This window comes from Fundulus heteroclitus, chromosome 4 (genome assembly GCF_011125445.2).
Source record: "Fundulus heteroclitus isolate FHET01 chromosome 4, MU-UCD_Fhet_4.1, whole genome shotgun sequence".
In the NCBI taxonomy this organism is placed as follows: domain Eukaryota; kingdom Metazoa; phylum Chordata; class Actinopteri; order Cyprinodontiformes; family Fundulidae; genus Fundulus; species Fundulus heteroclitus.
This window is the reverse complement of record NC_046364.1, coordinates 40,088,979-40,103,516: the sequence shown is the minus strand read 5'-3', so window position 1 is coordinate 40,103,516 and position 14,538 is coordinate 40,088,979. Positions and strand designations below refer to the sequence as shown.

General features: G+C 41.6%; 1 protein-coding gene and 1 long non-coding RNA gene across 2 annotated transcripts; one reads left to right on the top strand and one right to left on the bottom strand.

The window, feature by feature from the left end:
- Positions 1-3,264: 3,264 nt before the first annotated feature.
- On the bottom strand, positions 3,265-13,705 carry ppm1g (protein phosphatase, Mg2+/Mn2+ dependent, 1G). The gene is made up of 14 exons (XM_021307785.2): positions 13,567-13,705; positions 13,168-13,296; positions 11,510-11,579; positions 10,784-10,869; positions 9,644-9,773; positions 9,395-9,512; positions 9,104-9,306; positions 8,821-9,005; positions 8,583-8,711; positions 7,511-7,613; positions 6,470-6,601; positions 6,206-6,335; positions 4,889-4,988; positions 3,265-4,815 (listed from the first exon to the last, which is right to left on the bottom strand). Exons 2-14 carry the CDS (start codon positions 13,276-13,278, stop codon positions 4,621-4,623), a joined length of 1,692 nt encoding a protein of 563 aa, XP_021163460.2. The 5' UTR covers positions 13,279-13,296; positions 13,567-13,705; the 3' UTR covers positions 3,265-4,620.
- Positions 13,706-13,747: 42 nt separating this feature from the next.
- On the top strand, positions 13,748-14,538 carry LOC118563000. The gene is made up of 3 exons (XR_004930954.1): positions 13,748-13,811; positions 14,334-14,376; positions 14,474-14,538. It is a non-coding gene; the product is annotated as an uncharacterized LOC118563000 (long non-coding RNA).

The following is a 14,538-nucleotide window of genomic DNA, read 5'->3' as shown; positions in this document are numbered from 1 at the left end:
TGTGTGCGCCTCGGTTGCGACACTGCTGACGCTTGTGCCGAGTGAGGGCAGCGGGGTTAGAGCAGTTATAGGAAGGACAGGAAAAGACAGAAAAAGCCTGTAAATCTTGACGAACGCCTCGGAGGCTGAACTACAACCTGTTATTGTGGTCCAGCTCTTTACGTGAGCCCCGCTTAGTGAGACGACGCACACAGAGCTACACGAACAACTGCAGGTCCAGTTTGGTCTCCTGCGGTTCAGCCCGACCATCAGTCAGGTTTAAGAGAGTCTGGAGACAGGAACGGCTCCATATAAGCACACACAGCTGGACAAGGCCACCGTTGAGCTTTAGAGTTTGTCCAAATTTGTCGAAACGGCAAACATACATTTGTGTGCAGGAGGTCCTTGGTCCAGGAGCGGCTGGGTGTGTTTTCTCTGGAAGGCCGTGGAAGGGGACACTAGCAGGAAGGAGCCCCATTGGCGTGGCTCAGAATGGGACTCTGCTGCTTTCTGGCCTGTATTTCTCTCTTAGTATTGGTGGGGAGAAACAAACTTTGCGTGAATGCCAGATAAACAACATAACTTCCAACATCTGGGCAATGAAAATCAAAAAGAAAAAAAAAATAAAGTGAGAAAAGTGTGTAAAAGGAAACGCGCGGGGTGTGTGTTGGGAGCCATTTTTAGATTCCAAGGACAGTGGACGCTTCCTGTTTGGCTTTCTATTGTTCCTGCAGTGACAGTGATCCCCAGGGAGCAGAGCTGCCTGCAGGACGTCACAGCATCAGCAGAGCAGGCCCATTATAACTTAGTGTGGAGACACACCAGGGAATCTCAGGGGGACATTATGCAAAAGTGTATCTCAAAGGTTAAACCAAATGTACAATAAAATTCATAATAAACCCCCATAATGGTTTGATGTGACTAGGATGTGTCTCACAGCTGCTCAACAAACTGGGTGGAAATTCTGCTGACTCGGCACCCTTCATGCCACATGCAGTCCTCTGCCAGCTTCAGAGCGACATCTTGTCGACAAACTAAATGCTGTTTTTACTGCGATCTGGATGACAGCCTCAGTACAGCAGACTAGATGAGAACCGAGTGGAGACTTTTACACCAAGAAAAGCTTTTGACCGACCGCCGCCTTAAGCCTGGGACGGCTGGGGCTGCTGCCCCCTTGTGGGGGAAAAGGGGCATGGCAACCTAACGCTGATAGATAGATAAACAGCCAATTCTACCTTCTTTGGGAGGTCTAACCAACTCCATCGTCTGTATCTTCTCTCAATTCAATTTTATTTATATAGCGCCAGGTCAAAAAAACATGTCATCTCAAGACACTTTACAAAGTCAAATTCAATCAGATTATACAGATTGGTCAAAAATGTCCTATATAAGGAAACCAGTTGATTGCATCAAAGTCTTGACCAGCAGCATTCACTCCTGGAGAACCGTAGAGCCACAGGGAGAGTCATCTGCATTGTACATGGCTTTGCAGCAATCCCTCATACTGAGCAAGCATGAAGAGACAGTGGAAAGAAAAACTCCCCATTAACGGGAAGGAAAAACCTCCAGCAGAACCAGGCTCAGTATGAACGGTCATCTGCCTCGACCGACTGGGGTTACAGAAGACAGAGCAGAGACACAACAAGAGAGACAAAAAAGCACAGAAGCACACATTGATCCAGTAATCTGTTCTACATTAGATGGTAAAAGTGGGTTATCCGTCTTCCTTGGATGATGTCACAGCTAACAGAATGTCAGACCAGGTGAACCTACTATGAAGAAAAAAGAGAGAGAACAAAAAGTTAAAAGCTGAAATGACAACAAGCAATGCAAAACTGGAGAACAGTAGAGTGAAAAAAAACAGACCCTGATGTCCTCCAGTAGCTTAAGCCTATAGCAGCATAACTATAGAGGTAGCTCAGGATAACATGAGCCATTCTAACTATAAGCTCACACCAACTGCCTTCATGTCCACTTCCACTCCATCTATAAATGAGAAAGTTTTCTCTGACGAAGTCCCGACAAACTGTAAGAGCGATGATATTAATATTAAGGACCAGTGTGAACAGAGCGGGTTGAACCGAAATAAAACTTTATTTACAAATCATGAACCACTCCTGAAGTACATGGGCCGGAGTCTTTTTCCAAGAGAAATGAGGTTCTCATTTAATAACAGGAACATTGACCAACATATTTGATGTGCACTGATGTTCTCGCTTGATAAAATTTTATGTTTGTTGTCTCACAACCGGTGACCGTTTGATATTTTTTGTGGTTTCATGATGTAAAGCACTTTGAACCGCCTTGGTGCTGAAATGTGCTTTACAAATAAACTTCACTACTCAACTATTGAAAAGGGGGCCATGGCTATTAAATGGGCCCTGGACACATTGAGATATTATCTCATTTGTTCTTGAAATTGATCATGCTTTGCAATGGATCCACAACATGAAAGACACTAACGCCAAAATATAAAGATGGTATTTATCCCGCCACCCTTTTCGTTTCTAGGTCTAGTTTAGTGTCCTCATTTGTACCCATCTTGTTCAAATTGTTAAACGTGGCATAAGTACTATAACTGTTCCTTAAATACCAGATGTGCATAATTCATTGCTACATTCTGTGTGGTAAAAGTGTGTTGGGATGTAAGAGCATGAATAAGTTCAGCTTGGAGTCTGCAACAAAGATCTGAACTGGAAGAATAAAGTCTACTCTGTTCTGAAGCTAAAACTCAATTTGTCGACACGAGAAATCAGGGTTTAACGATTTCCTGCAACAAAAGCTGCAGGTCTGCGAGTCCTCCATTGAAAAAGGTCATTAAAAACCTGACATGAGTCGATTAAGTGCTGATTTAAAACCAGACTGGAACTGAAATTTAAAAGCAACTTATATAAACGACCCCATAAACCTTTAAAATAAAAAAGGAAATCTGAAAACCTGGTTGATGGTTTGGGAACTTAGCTTAAATACAAACTGAGCAAAAGTCTTGATCTCAGACACAAGGCCTCTTTTACTTTATTAGATTAAAATAGGAATTAAAAATTAGCTAAATATTATGTCTATTAAGAGAAAAGCTTATCTAAGCTGATAATATTTATACTTCCTACAAAACGGGTATCGCCAACGCAGCTCTCCATCTTAAGAAGCTGAATTGACTTTTTCAACTTTCTGGTTTTTATGTCACATTTAAAACTAATTTTTCTTTTTAAAGAAAAGATTTTCCCATTTTACTGCTGAATATCAGAGAGCTTTCTTCTTTTTTAGACATTCAGAAAACACAAAGTGTGATTATTTAAAAAAATTTATTTGTATGTACTTACATACTGGTGTCAAAAGAGTATGCACCAAAATGACACACGGACTCACAATTACAAAGAAAAAGCATTTCTTTCTTCAATTGCAAGTATTGAAAATCCTATGTACAGAAAAAAAAGGGCTACACCAACGAGAGAGAGAGAGAACACTAGAAACTTACAGTCACAACAATTGAAATCAGACTTCTGAAAGTAAAAACCTAAGGGAAGGGCTAACAGGTACACAGTCTCGGTGCTCTGAACTTCAAAGTGTTTCTCCATCTCAGAAAAATAACCCTGTGCTTTCTTTCCACAGTCCAGCATCAAGGTGTTATCAGAGTGTGCTTACAAAAAAGAAAAAAATCCTTTAAAAACCGCCACAGGACTGATTTCACCAAAGAAAATGTATCTGCTCAATGGAAACATTTTTTTCTCCTTTTTACTTAAAACACACGTCCCATAACGATCCTTAAAAAAAAAAAAAGGTGTTGGAGCGGGAGCAAAGGAAGGTGCTGGAGATGATCCGTTTTCCTTCTTCCAGACGGAAAGTCCAGGAGCTTCATAAACCTTGAATTCCCCCCCCCCACAAACATTTACAGGCTTTTAAAAAGAACAAACCAGGAATGGAAGAAAAAAAAAAAAAAAGACAGGAAGTTTACATTTGTACTTTTACAGATTAGCAACACAGAGAGAAAAAGAAAAAAAAAAAAATCAATGGCAAATGGTGCTGAAATAGAAAAATGTATATATATGATAGGAGAGTAAAATAATCTCTCTGCAATGAGCGCAGTGGGAGCCACAGGTTGGGACTTAATGAGAGGAACCTGAAACATTCAGAGCGACATTAGACGACCCGGTCTTGCTGCATCACAATGCACCCCCGCTCAGCTACAGTCAACTCTGCCCAGTTTCATGGCAGTTCAGGGATGCTTTCACAGCGCAGAGCTCCGACGCTAAAACCTGAATCAGACGCAGGAGAGTCTGGTCGACCCTTCAAGCTGCCAGCTGGAAACCGACGCAGTATCAAGATCTGGTCCTCCCAACAGGCCTTCAGATGGGAAACTGCCCATTAATTAAACGCAAGAAGAAGAAAGGGGTGTCTGAACCAATCGAAAGAAACGCCTGCAGGGGGCACCTATGAGAAAATCCACCAAGAACAGAGCACAAAGAAAAGAAAAGAAACTACACAGATGATCTTAGTGGCGCTGATGTTGGTCTCTGTGACGCCTGCTTCAGGGGGAGATCATGTTAGCGAGGTAAGGATTTCATTTTTGTACAGTATGTCTCTGGTGTGTCTGCGGTAGCGTGAGACCAGCCGCTCCCCTCCGGGATCGTTTCTCTCCTCCCTCTAGTCGCTTTTCGCCTTTTTGCCGTTGCCGTTCTCCTCCGGCTCCGCCGCGTCGGCCTCGTCGTCCTGGAGCTTCCTCTTCTTGGCGTTGTCCGACTGAGCGGGGTGTGGCCTGAACGTGATGATCATGCAGGTCATGTTGTCGCATCCTGTGCCGTCTCCAGACGTGTCAGGCGCCAAACAGTGGTCCAAAAGCTGCACACGCAGAGATTTATATTATAAATGTGAACATCCCAACATGGCGGTGGGGGGGTGTTAGGGTTCTTACCTCTTCCACGATGGAGGAGAGGCCTCTGATTTTGCCATCCTGGTCTGGTTTGATCCTCTCACTGATGTAGTCCACCACCTCCTGGCTGCTCAGCACATTCCTGCAGACACATTTACAAAAAAGCTTTTCTCCAAAAGTAGGTTTTCACCAAAAAACATCTTTATAGAAAGTGTGGGAGTGTGTAAAATTACTATATCTAGATTTGTTGAGTGTGGAGCAGAAGTATTTTAAAAATCACACCATAAACCTGATGATAAAAACAACTCTCTACTGTAAGCAATGTATATAATGCAATTACCTTCCACTGCACTTTAATTTAAATAGCTTCTGTCCAAACTTTATTTATTCATTTTATAGTAATAGCTAACTGTATATCATGCTCACAATTCTGCCTAAAGTAATAGCCATCTGTACATATATTCATAGTACATGTAAACTCTGTTATTTTATGCTATTGTACATATCTGTAAAACTATTTATAGTAATATCCACCTGTATATTATATTCAGTGAGTATCCAGCTGTAAATTTAGTTCACAATACTAGTTATCTATATATTATAATCATAGGACAAATCTATCAGTAAAATTCTGTTTATAATAGTATACATCTCTATATTTATTCAATAAAAACCCATGTCCTGTACATATGGAACTATTGTTTATCCTCCACTTGCTGCTATTGCACTTCTGGTTAGACCTAAACTGCATTTCGTTGCCCTGTACCTGTGTAATGACAATAAAGTTGAATCTAATCTAAGCGAGCAACGATGTTTCTATTTCAAGCTTCTACCATTTCATTGAGAATAAAACCCATTTCCTTCCTGCTGTTCCAGTCTCCGCTCTTTGGGACCAGAGAGGCTCGCTGCCCCCTAAGCAGAGGCGAACCCTGCAGCCTTCACCGTGCTACAGTATCATCACTGGAATCAACATGAGGATCCATTCGGCCACCCTTAATATCCTCTTTATTCACTTTAAATTCATTTTATTTATAGAGCACCAATCCACAACATGTCATCTCAAGGCACCTTACTGTCAACTCAATCAAATCCTACTGACAGGTTGGTCAAAAAGTTTCCCATCTAAGGAAATATAGCAGATTGCAACAAGTCTTGACAAGTAGGCTTTGCAGCAATCCCTCATACTGAGCATGCATGAAACGACAGTGGAGAGGAAAACTCCTCTTTAACAGGGAGGAAAACCTCCAGCAGAACCAGACTCAGTGTGAACGGTGTAACTGGGGGTTAGAGAAGACAGAGCAGAGACAAAGAACAGAAGCACACATTGATCCAGGAACGCTGATGGTGGCTCAGACTCACCAGATGCCGTCACAGGCTATGACCATGAAGTCGTGGTCCTCGTTCAGCGTCAGGACTTTGACGTCGGGCATGGCAGAAATCATCTGCTCCTCTGGGGGCAGCGATTTGTTCCTTTTATAGAAGTGATCACCTGAGGAAACACACGCAAAGAAACTGTGTTAACCACTCCGTTCATTTTGAGTTTTAATGATCAGATGACCAAAATAAACTCTCTCTCTCTCGAAAAGATCCAGATTAGTTTCAGTCAGTCTGAAAGTGTCCCACCGATGGCTCTGGAAAGGTTCAGTCCACCATTGACTCGTCCGTCCATGGTCACCTTCCCTCCAGCATTTTTGATGCGAGTCAGCTCCACCTCGTCCTCGGGCTTGTGGTCGTAGGACATGTCCACAGCTTTGCCTGCAGCAGCAGAGGAGCTCAGCTCTTTCATGTCATACAAGACAACTGAAAACCCTCCATATATTTAATTAATTAACAAAGATCCTCCAGATAAGGTTTGCTGCAATTAACCTTTAACTCTAATCTCACCTTCAGTCTACACAGAATCTCCCAAAAAAAATAAAAAAAAAGCCTACATTTTTGGAAGATGATTTTTTTCCTATCATTTTACCCTCCATAGCTCCACACTGTTGAATAGCAGAACTATAATGATAAACAGGAAAACCATATTTAAAGAAGTTTGGTTTAAAAAAAAAGGTAATATTTGCTACAGATCTAATGGATGAGCATAGGAATTTCTTACATTTTAACATGTAAAGAAAAATTTGTTATCCACTGTTCGTATACAGAATTCAACAAAGAGCTTGGCACATAATTTGTAATCTTAAAAACTACATGTGTTATATCCCCTCCCATTTCCAGCTATTGGCTATAACTATAACTGTAATTATAAAGTCATAACTAACTATAACTAATAACCAACGTGCAATAACTAATGTGCAATTCTATTTAATACACTGTGCAATAAACCTGAAAGTGACTTCTGCTGCTATTGCCACCTGAATATATGTCAATACATATGTATATAAGTCACCGTGAATGTACATAAGACATCCTCTGCCTTATTTCTATTTTGTATTTTTATTTTTCTTATCCATTTCTTTTTTTGATCCACTGTATAAACAAGGACACACTGTATATAACTAATGCACCATGTCCTACTTTTGGCACCATCTTCTGATTATTGAGCCGATGTGACATGTGAGTTTCTCCAATGTGAGATCAATAAAGCCTATCTTATCTTAATCAACACAAAACCAGAGGAGAAATTGATACTTAAAACACTTAAAAAAAGAGAACTATATTTACCCCGTTCAGACACCACGCAGCGAGAGTCGCCGGCGTTGGCCACTATCAGCTGCTTCCCTCTGATCAGAGCTACCACGGCTGTGGTGCCGCTGTCTGAGCCGGGCTGTGGGCACACAAACACGTCAACATTACAGCCAGTTAACAGAAACCCAAGAAGTTAGCAGCAGGCGTTTAGCTTAAATAATCTTCATCCGTCACAGATACTTGATGCAGGTAAAAACTGGAACCAAAGGCAATAGCAAAGGCATCGTGGCCCATTTAAACTACAGCGGAGCACAAAGGTTAAACATTTAGACATTTGGGCTATTTATTGTGATGACAGAAAAACAAAATCCACCCATCCGTCAGAACTTGCTGAAAGCGGCTATTTTTGGCCTAAACGTTTTAACGAACTTCTTGCGGGTCCAGCAGCACGCGTCAAACTCTCCCCTGGACTCAAAGTGAGATTATTTTTCTGTAGTTTGTCGTTTGGTCCAGCTTCTCCATCCTGAGCTCTGCAGCGGTATGTTGCATACAGTGCTTAAGTTTATGTTATGTTATGCATTAAGCAGCTGTTTTACTGTAATAGACGTTATACTTACTGGGTGTACAAGCTGTTTGCATAACGTGGTTATAAGGGCTGGTTATAATATGAAATATGATCACGTGGGCTTAAACTCGACTTGTCTAAACCTTTTTTCCGCTGGAAGCAGAATAATTATCCCTCCCAACATCGCTTTCAGCTGCTCTGCATCATGGGTCTTGTAGTTCAGGCCACGGTAAGCGCCTGCAGACCCCAAGATACTGAATTTTAGGTTTTCATTAACTGTAAGCTATCAAAATTTGCCCTGTATAGTAAATCTATATAAATATCCAAGTTCCCCCCTTTGAACTGCATTACTGAAATAAAACCCTTTCCCTCATATTCTAATTTACTGGGAAAAGTCCAAAAGACGATGCAAGGAGTCCTCTGTATGAGTTGTGGTGCTGACAACATACTGAGCAGCAGAATAACAGCATGAAGCTGCGATTAATTAGAATTAATTTAAAGATCTAGTGAAGCAAAGAAGAGGCCGCTTCCCTTCCTACAGACCTCTTCTTTTCCATCCATTCCCGGTAGACACATTTCCTCCTCCTCTTCATCCTCCGAGTCCTCCTCTCCCTCCTCTGTGTCCTCTTCTTCCAACTCACTGCTGTCTGCTTCTTCCTCGTCGCTCCCATCCTAAAAGGAGGAAAAAGGAGGAAAAAGTTGAAGGCGAGCTCTAACGAAGTGATTCAGCGTGAACTTTCGCAGCCTAACACAGCCGTTTATTCTGGTCTCCTCTTCTCACCTCTTCGTCACTGCCCTCCTCCTCCTCCTCCTCTCCCTCCTCTGACTCTTCGCTGTCATCAAAAAACCTGGATTTTGCATCTCCGGCGGCCTTCGAGGACGCAGAGGAGCAGGACGGCCCTGCGTCTCCTTCCGCCTTACCAGCCTTTTCCTCCCCGTTGGAGCTTCCCGACTCTCCGCTCTCAGCTGCGCACCAACAAACGAGGCGAGGTTAAAGAAAAAAAAATGGCAGAAGAAGAAATAAACTTCTATTTTACGAAGGCCCCTGATTATAATAACTTTACCTGAACCGCTCCCTTCGCCGCCTCCTGTTCTCCGACAGGCTCTCTGCTTAGACCCGCACGGCGCTGCTTCTCCTTCCTTCGCCTTTTCATCACTCTCCTTCTCCTCCACCTCTCCATTCACTCCTTGCTTCGGTGCCTCACCGTCCTCTCCTTTATCTTTTGATGCCTCGGCATTCTGGGACGCAGCCTTCTTAGCCACCCCGCTGTGGAAGAGAAGCACGCTAAGCTTTAGGGACTTGCTAAGTCCAGCTGCTCGTAGCACCAAACCCTGAGAAGCGGTCTGCTGAGTACCTGGCGGCGGCTGCAGCTGCGTGCTTGACAGCGTTGAGGTTCTGGCCGTAGCGCACCAGCAGCTCCTCTATGGTCATGGTGGCCTCCTCGTGGAGCAAAGCTGCCTCCTCTGTGTCCACTGAGACAGAATCACAAAATTACGTTGCAGTTGTTTCTAAAAAAATGTGGTGCGCTTATGGAGACAGAGTGCTTAACATGTACTCAACTCTGACATGGGTTATCCGACGCTTTTAACTGATCTACACTTACGGTCATCCTCCTCCGCAACCTTTTCAGAAGGCGGCTCCTCGGCAGGGCGCCCAGAAATCTGCACCAGCTCCTTGATGACCTCCTCTGTGGTTATCCTGCCATCTATGGCCAAAAATGCGTCCTCCAGCGCCTACCAAGAACACATAACGACGTCAGCTTTGGAAAATTTACTTAATGCGGTATCTCTGACCGACCCAATCAGAGCCAGGAATCTAAGTAAAACTAAAAAAGTTAATTATTTCAGCGAGTAATTCCAAATTTTAAATGTTAGTAATTATGGTTTACAGCTAATGACTTGGTTTCTAACAACATTTTATAAAACAGAACTGTTTTGTCACGTCCATGTTGTAGCCTACACAATCAGAAGACTTTCTGATGCCCTCAACGGAGTGTTAGCTACAAAAGGTCCTTCCTAGAAAAGAACCGGATCTTTACAAAGTGCCGTTTCCAAGCATATTACTGGAAAGTTGAGTGGAAGAAAAAGCGTTTGGACTAGAAGCAGTGCGACTGGTGAAAGCTTAGGTGACGCAGTCGAAAACTTGGCTACGGCCTTTTGAACAACCTGCAGGGGCTCCAAAGACGTCCTACAGGTGAAATTTATGTTACAGTAATCAGGTTAAATCTATGCACTGGGGATGAAATGATTATTGATATTGGATTTAAATATTATTGTGACAAAACCTCCTACGGTCGTAATATGTTTTAAAAATTAAATCACAATTACATCCGTATTTGTAAGGCAGCACTTTGGGTGAAACGGAAACTTCAACCACTAAAAGTCTCCAATTGTCGCTATAATTTGGGCTTTAAACCTGCACAGGATATTTTATTCTTCAGTCTGAGTGCATTGAATGCTTGGCCTGCACCTAAGTCTGTCTGTTAATAATGGAGAATTAAATCTATACGCGTTTATAAAAGCTAATGTGTGACTGTGCAGCTCATAAAATTTCTATTATACGTTTTGTTTTTGATTTTAAATTGGCCTCGTAATATTCTATGCTTCAGAAAAACTGAACGCTCCAAACATATTGTGTCGGTGAGTTTCAGTTTTGAACTTAATTACTGAAATCAATCAACTTTTTAATTAGATTCCAATTTATTAGGACGCTCCTGCGTCTCCTCAGTCCTTCAGATTCTTACCTTCTGCAGCTTCCCGTCTTTGTACGTCCTCTGCTCTTTGATGATGTCAGGAAGATACTTTGAACAGTACAGAGCCACCTCTTCGCCTAAACGAGAGCAGTGGGCAATATAAATGCTCAAGATAGGAGAGAGACGTGTAAAACAAACAAAGCAGAGAAGGCCATGGAAACGGCACAAAAAGAGGGCTGCTGTCATAAAACAAAGTTTGCTTACGAGACAATAAAAAGCTTCACAACAGTTTCCCGGGTTTCCATGCATTTCTCATTTTAGAATGACACACTTTCCCAGACTTCTTTCTCCGTTTGGAAAATAGGGTTAGTGTCATAAAAACAATTAACTCACAGCAAAACCTGGCTCTAAGTATATTAACTGCAAATGTTAACAAAAACTAAAGACAGCCAGTAAGGACACAAGACTAGGAAACACTTCTCTATTGTTTCCCCAACAGATTTATGGTCTCAGTCTTTATCTCTTATCACTGGAGTAAAATCTGCACAGGTGCATGCTTCAGGTTTCAAACATAGTCAAAACTTAAATGTTAAACTAAAGACATGATCTGGCAGATGTAACCATTTCCAAGGTGGAAGCAACTCTCTGAGGTGTAATCTGCCTGGACCACTTTATTTGCAGAAATAGCATATTTTATTTAATAAGGGAAACAAAGAATCCAGCCTTTCAGAGACGGCACAGGAACCCTAGTTTAACCAAGAAAAATGACGGTTTTACCTCCATGTCCATCATACACAGCAAACATTGCCGTCTCCTCATCAAAGTCCGGGATGCAGTTGTGAGCGTCCTGTGAGATAAAAATTAACCGAAGCGTTAACAAAAGGCTAGTGGAGAAAAAGATGCCCAATTTCATGTTCAGAAGTGACAAATTAGGAAAACAAACCTGTTTATACTTACAGGTAACAAATTTGGCAGTTCAGTTAAATACTGTGTTGCTACACATTTGTATTAACCCAACTCTAGCTAAACTCTGGCCATTTAGATGGCCGCCGCCATGCTGGTTTAGAAAATGTGTTTAAGCCAGACTGGAGGCCTGCAGACTCATCATTATTATTAAGTAAAAATTAAGAAAGTATCCCAGTTTTGGTCTATAAATATATCAGACAGCATGTACTTTGATGCACTTTAGAGTGTCATAAAAAATGGATGGAGATTAGGAACATACGCTCTGGTGCATAAATGGGGACAATCTTGTAATCCCTTAATTTTCAGTCAAATTCTTAACAATAGCTATAAGGGTTGCATGAGATAAAAAAAAAACAACATGCGATATTTTTGGTAAATGTTGTGATAAAGAAAGGAAAAGTTTTCATGTGTCATTTGGTTTCATTGCAAGTGTCCAAAACTGTAGTTTTAGTTTCTCAATGACACTTTACCTTGCATTTTGCAATTAAATAATTGCATAAATGAATCAAAAGCTACACACTTCCATAAAGGATATTAACACTTACACTAAGTATCATCTTGTCTACTAGTTTGCCGAACGAGGAATTGACGCTTACATTACACATTTCTCCCCGCCTCTCGCCCAGTGAATGCTGGAGATAGGCACCAGCAACCCCCGCGACCCCATGAGGGATAAAGCGGTTCGGAAAATGGATGGATGGATGGATTACACATTTCTCTAAATTATTGCAGACTTATCCCCTTACTTATTGTTTTTACTATAAATAAGGACATGAACACATGCATGCGCTATTCCTGTGTAGCACCCCCACCTAGATTTTCCTCTGGATTCCAAGACAGCAGCAAAGACATCAATGGTGGAGAGACGTGCTACGCTATAAACAACTGTTAATGCATGTTGGGAATGATTTAGGACTGTGTCTCTGGAGGGTTTGAACAAATGTTTTAATTGCTTTCATTTTCTGGGGAGGTAAATAAAAAAATCTCCATATTTAGATTGCTTTTTTGCAATGATATTCAACGGTCTGTCTGTAAACTGACTATATATATATATATATATATATATATATATATATATATATATATATATATATATATATATATATATATATATATATATATATATATACACACACACACATTTTTTTTTTTTAAATGTATCCAGATATCGTCCCAACACCAGTCTTGATGACCATGAATGCAGGTTAAGACCGGACAGGAGGGTTTGTATGTCGGATGAAATCTGATGCAGGAGGTTAAAGTAGCACCTTGATTTGGTCAAATCACTGCATATGGTGTCCAATAACATTTTTCCTGGATTTACTCTAAAATATCTCTCCTCAACACGAACAAACAGACCTTCAGTGTCTTAACAACACCGCGTAGTTTTGGTTTTATTATACTCAGGCAGATTCCGTATCATTGGGTTCAGTAAACAAGCTTCCATGATGGTCGACTCTCTGCCTCACCTCCATGGAGACCCGCCAGCCCTGCATGGCAGAGAAGCCGTAGCTCATGCTGCTGTTGCCGCCGTCGGAGGAGGTCTTGGTCGTATTCGGCTGCGACAGATATGCCCCCATGGTCTTCGTCTACAGTGGCTTCCCACCGGGAGAGAGGACGACAGCACACATTAGCTCCTTATATCAAGACACCGGGGACCAACCGCGAACGAAGTTGGGTCTCATTTGAGCAGCTTCACAGTTTACCGCCGCTAAGAGCTAGCAGCGGTTAGCAACAGCACAACAAAAAAAGTAAAAAAAAAAAAAAAAAAAGGCAGCAGCTCGGCGCTAACAGCAGCCGAACCGGCTCAACATTCAGCGGAAACCTCTGTACCCGACAAGCGGCGCGGTGAGCCGCAGCACACCTACCTTTTCTGGCCGAGCAGGTTTAGCTTATAAGAGGTTCAGAAGGTAGGATCATATAGAAATTATTACACGTGTGGAGGTAAAAGCCGCTGTCTTCTCCTCCCTCTCCTTCTGCTACTGCTTCTTTTACTTCCTCTTCTTTACAGCCCGAGGTGGTTGGCGAACTAATGGAAACGCGCATTACCGCCACCTACCGGACGGACAGGTGAACTACGCCTTGAATTAACGAGAGGGGACCTCCGTTTTGGGTAAACTGCATTTCAAGAAAGATTTAGTCCACCAGCACAGGTGATTGATGAAGATATAAGTTTTAAGTTTTAATTACAGCAAAATTATTACAGAAAAGTTAGAATCGTACAACTGAAAATGTCAAGTACAACACAAAGTATTCATCTTTTAATAAACACATGTAGTAGCATTCCATTTAATTTCATAGTAACGTCTGTCCAATTACATTTAATTACTCAAATGCAGACTCTGGTGCATTAAAATCTGCTTTGAATTCAATTTTTAAATTTGTCTAAATACGGCAAGTGTTTTCAAAGAACAACTAACCCAAATACTGTTCTTATATTTACAGACCAAAAAACAGTTCAGTTTATTACTGTTGAAGAGTCAAATTAACTTATTCAATTTCTTTAATGCGACAAATGAGCAAAACCCTTTTTTTAACCTATGAATCTACTATGATTTACACATTCATTTCCTAAAAAGACAGACTAATTTATTTATTTAAAATGATTGTGTGCTGTTGTTTTTTTGCGGATAAGTGGAAGACAACGGAGGGACAGATGATCATGTTTTGCAGAGCAGGTAAAAAGATTAAAACTATTTTTCTTTTTTTTTTTCTTTTTACATTTTTTGGCCCTTAAGTTCCTTTGACTTGACAATTTGACCCATGTACCGAAAGGTTTGGACACCCCTGCAACCTGCGGACCCAGTGCCACAAGAGGCTGTTTGGACCTTCCACAACGA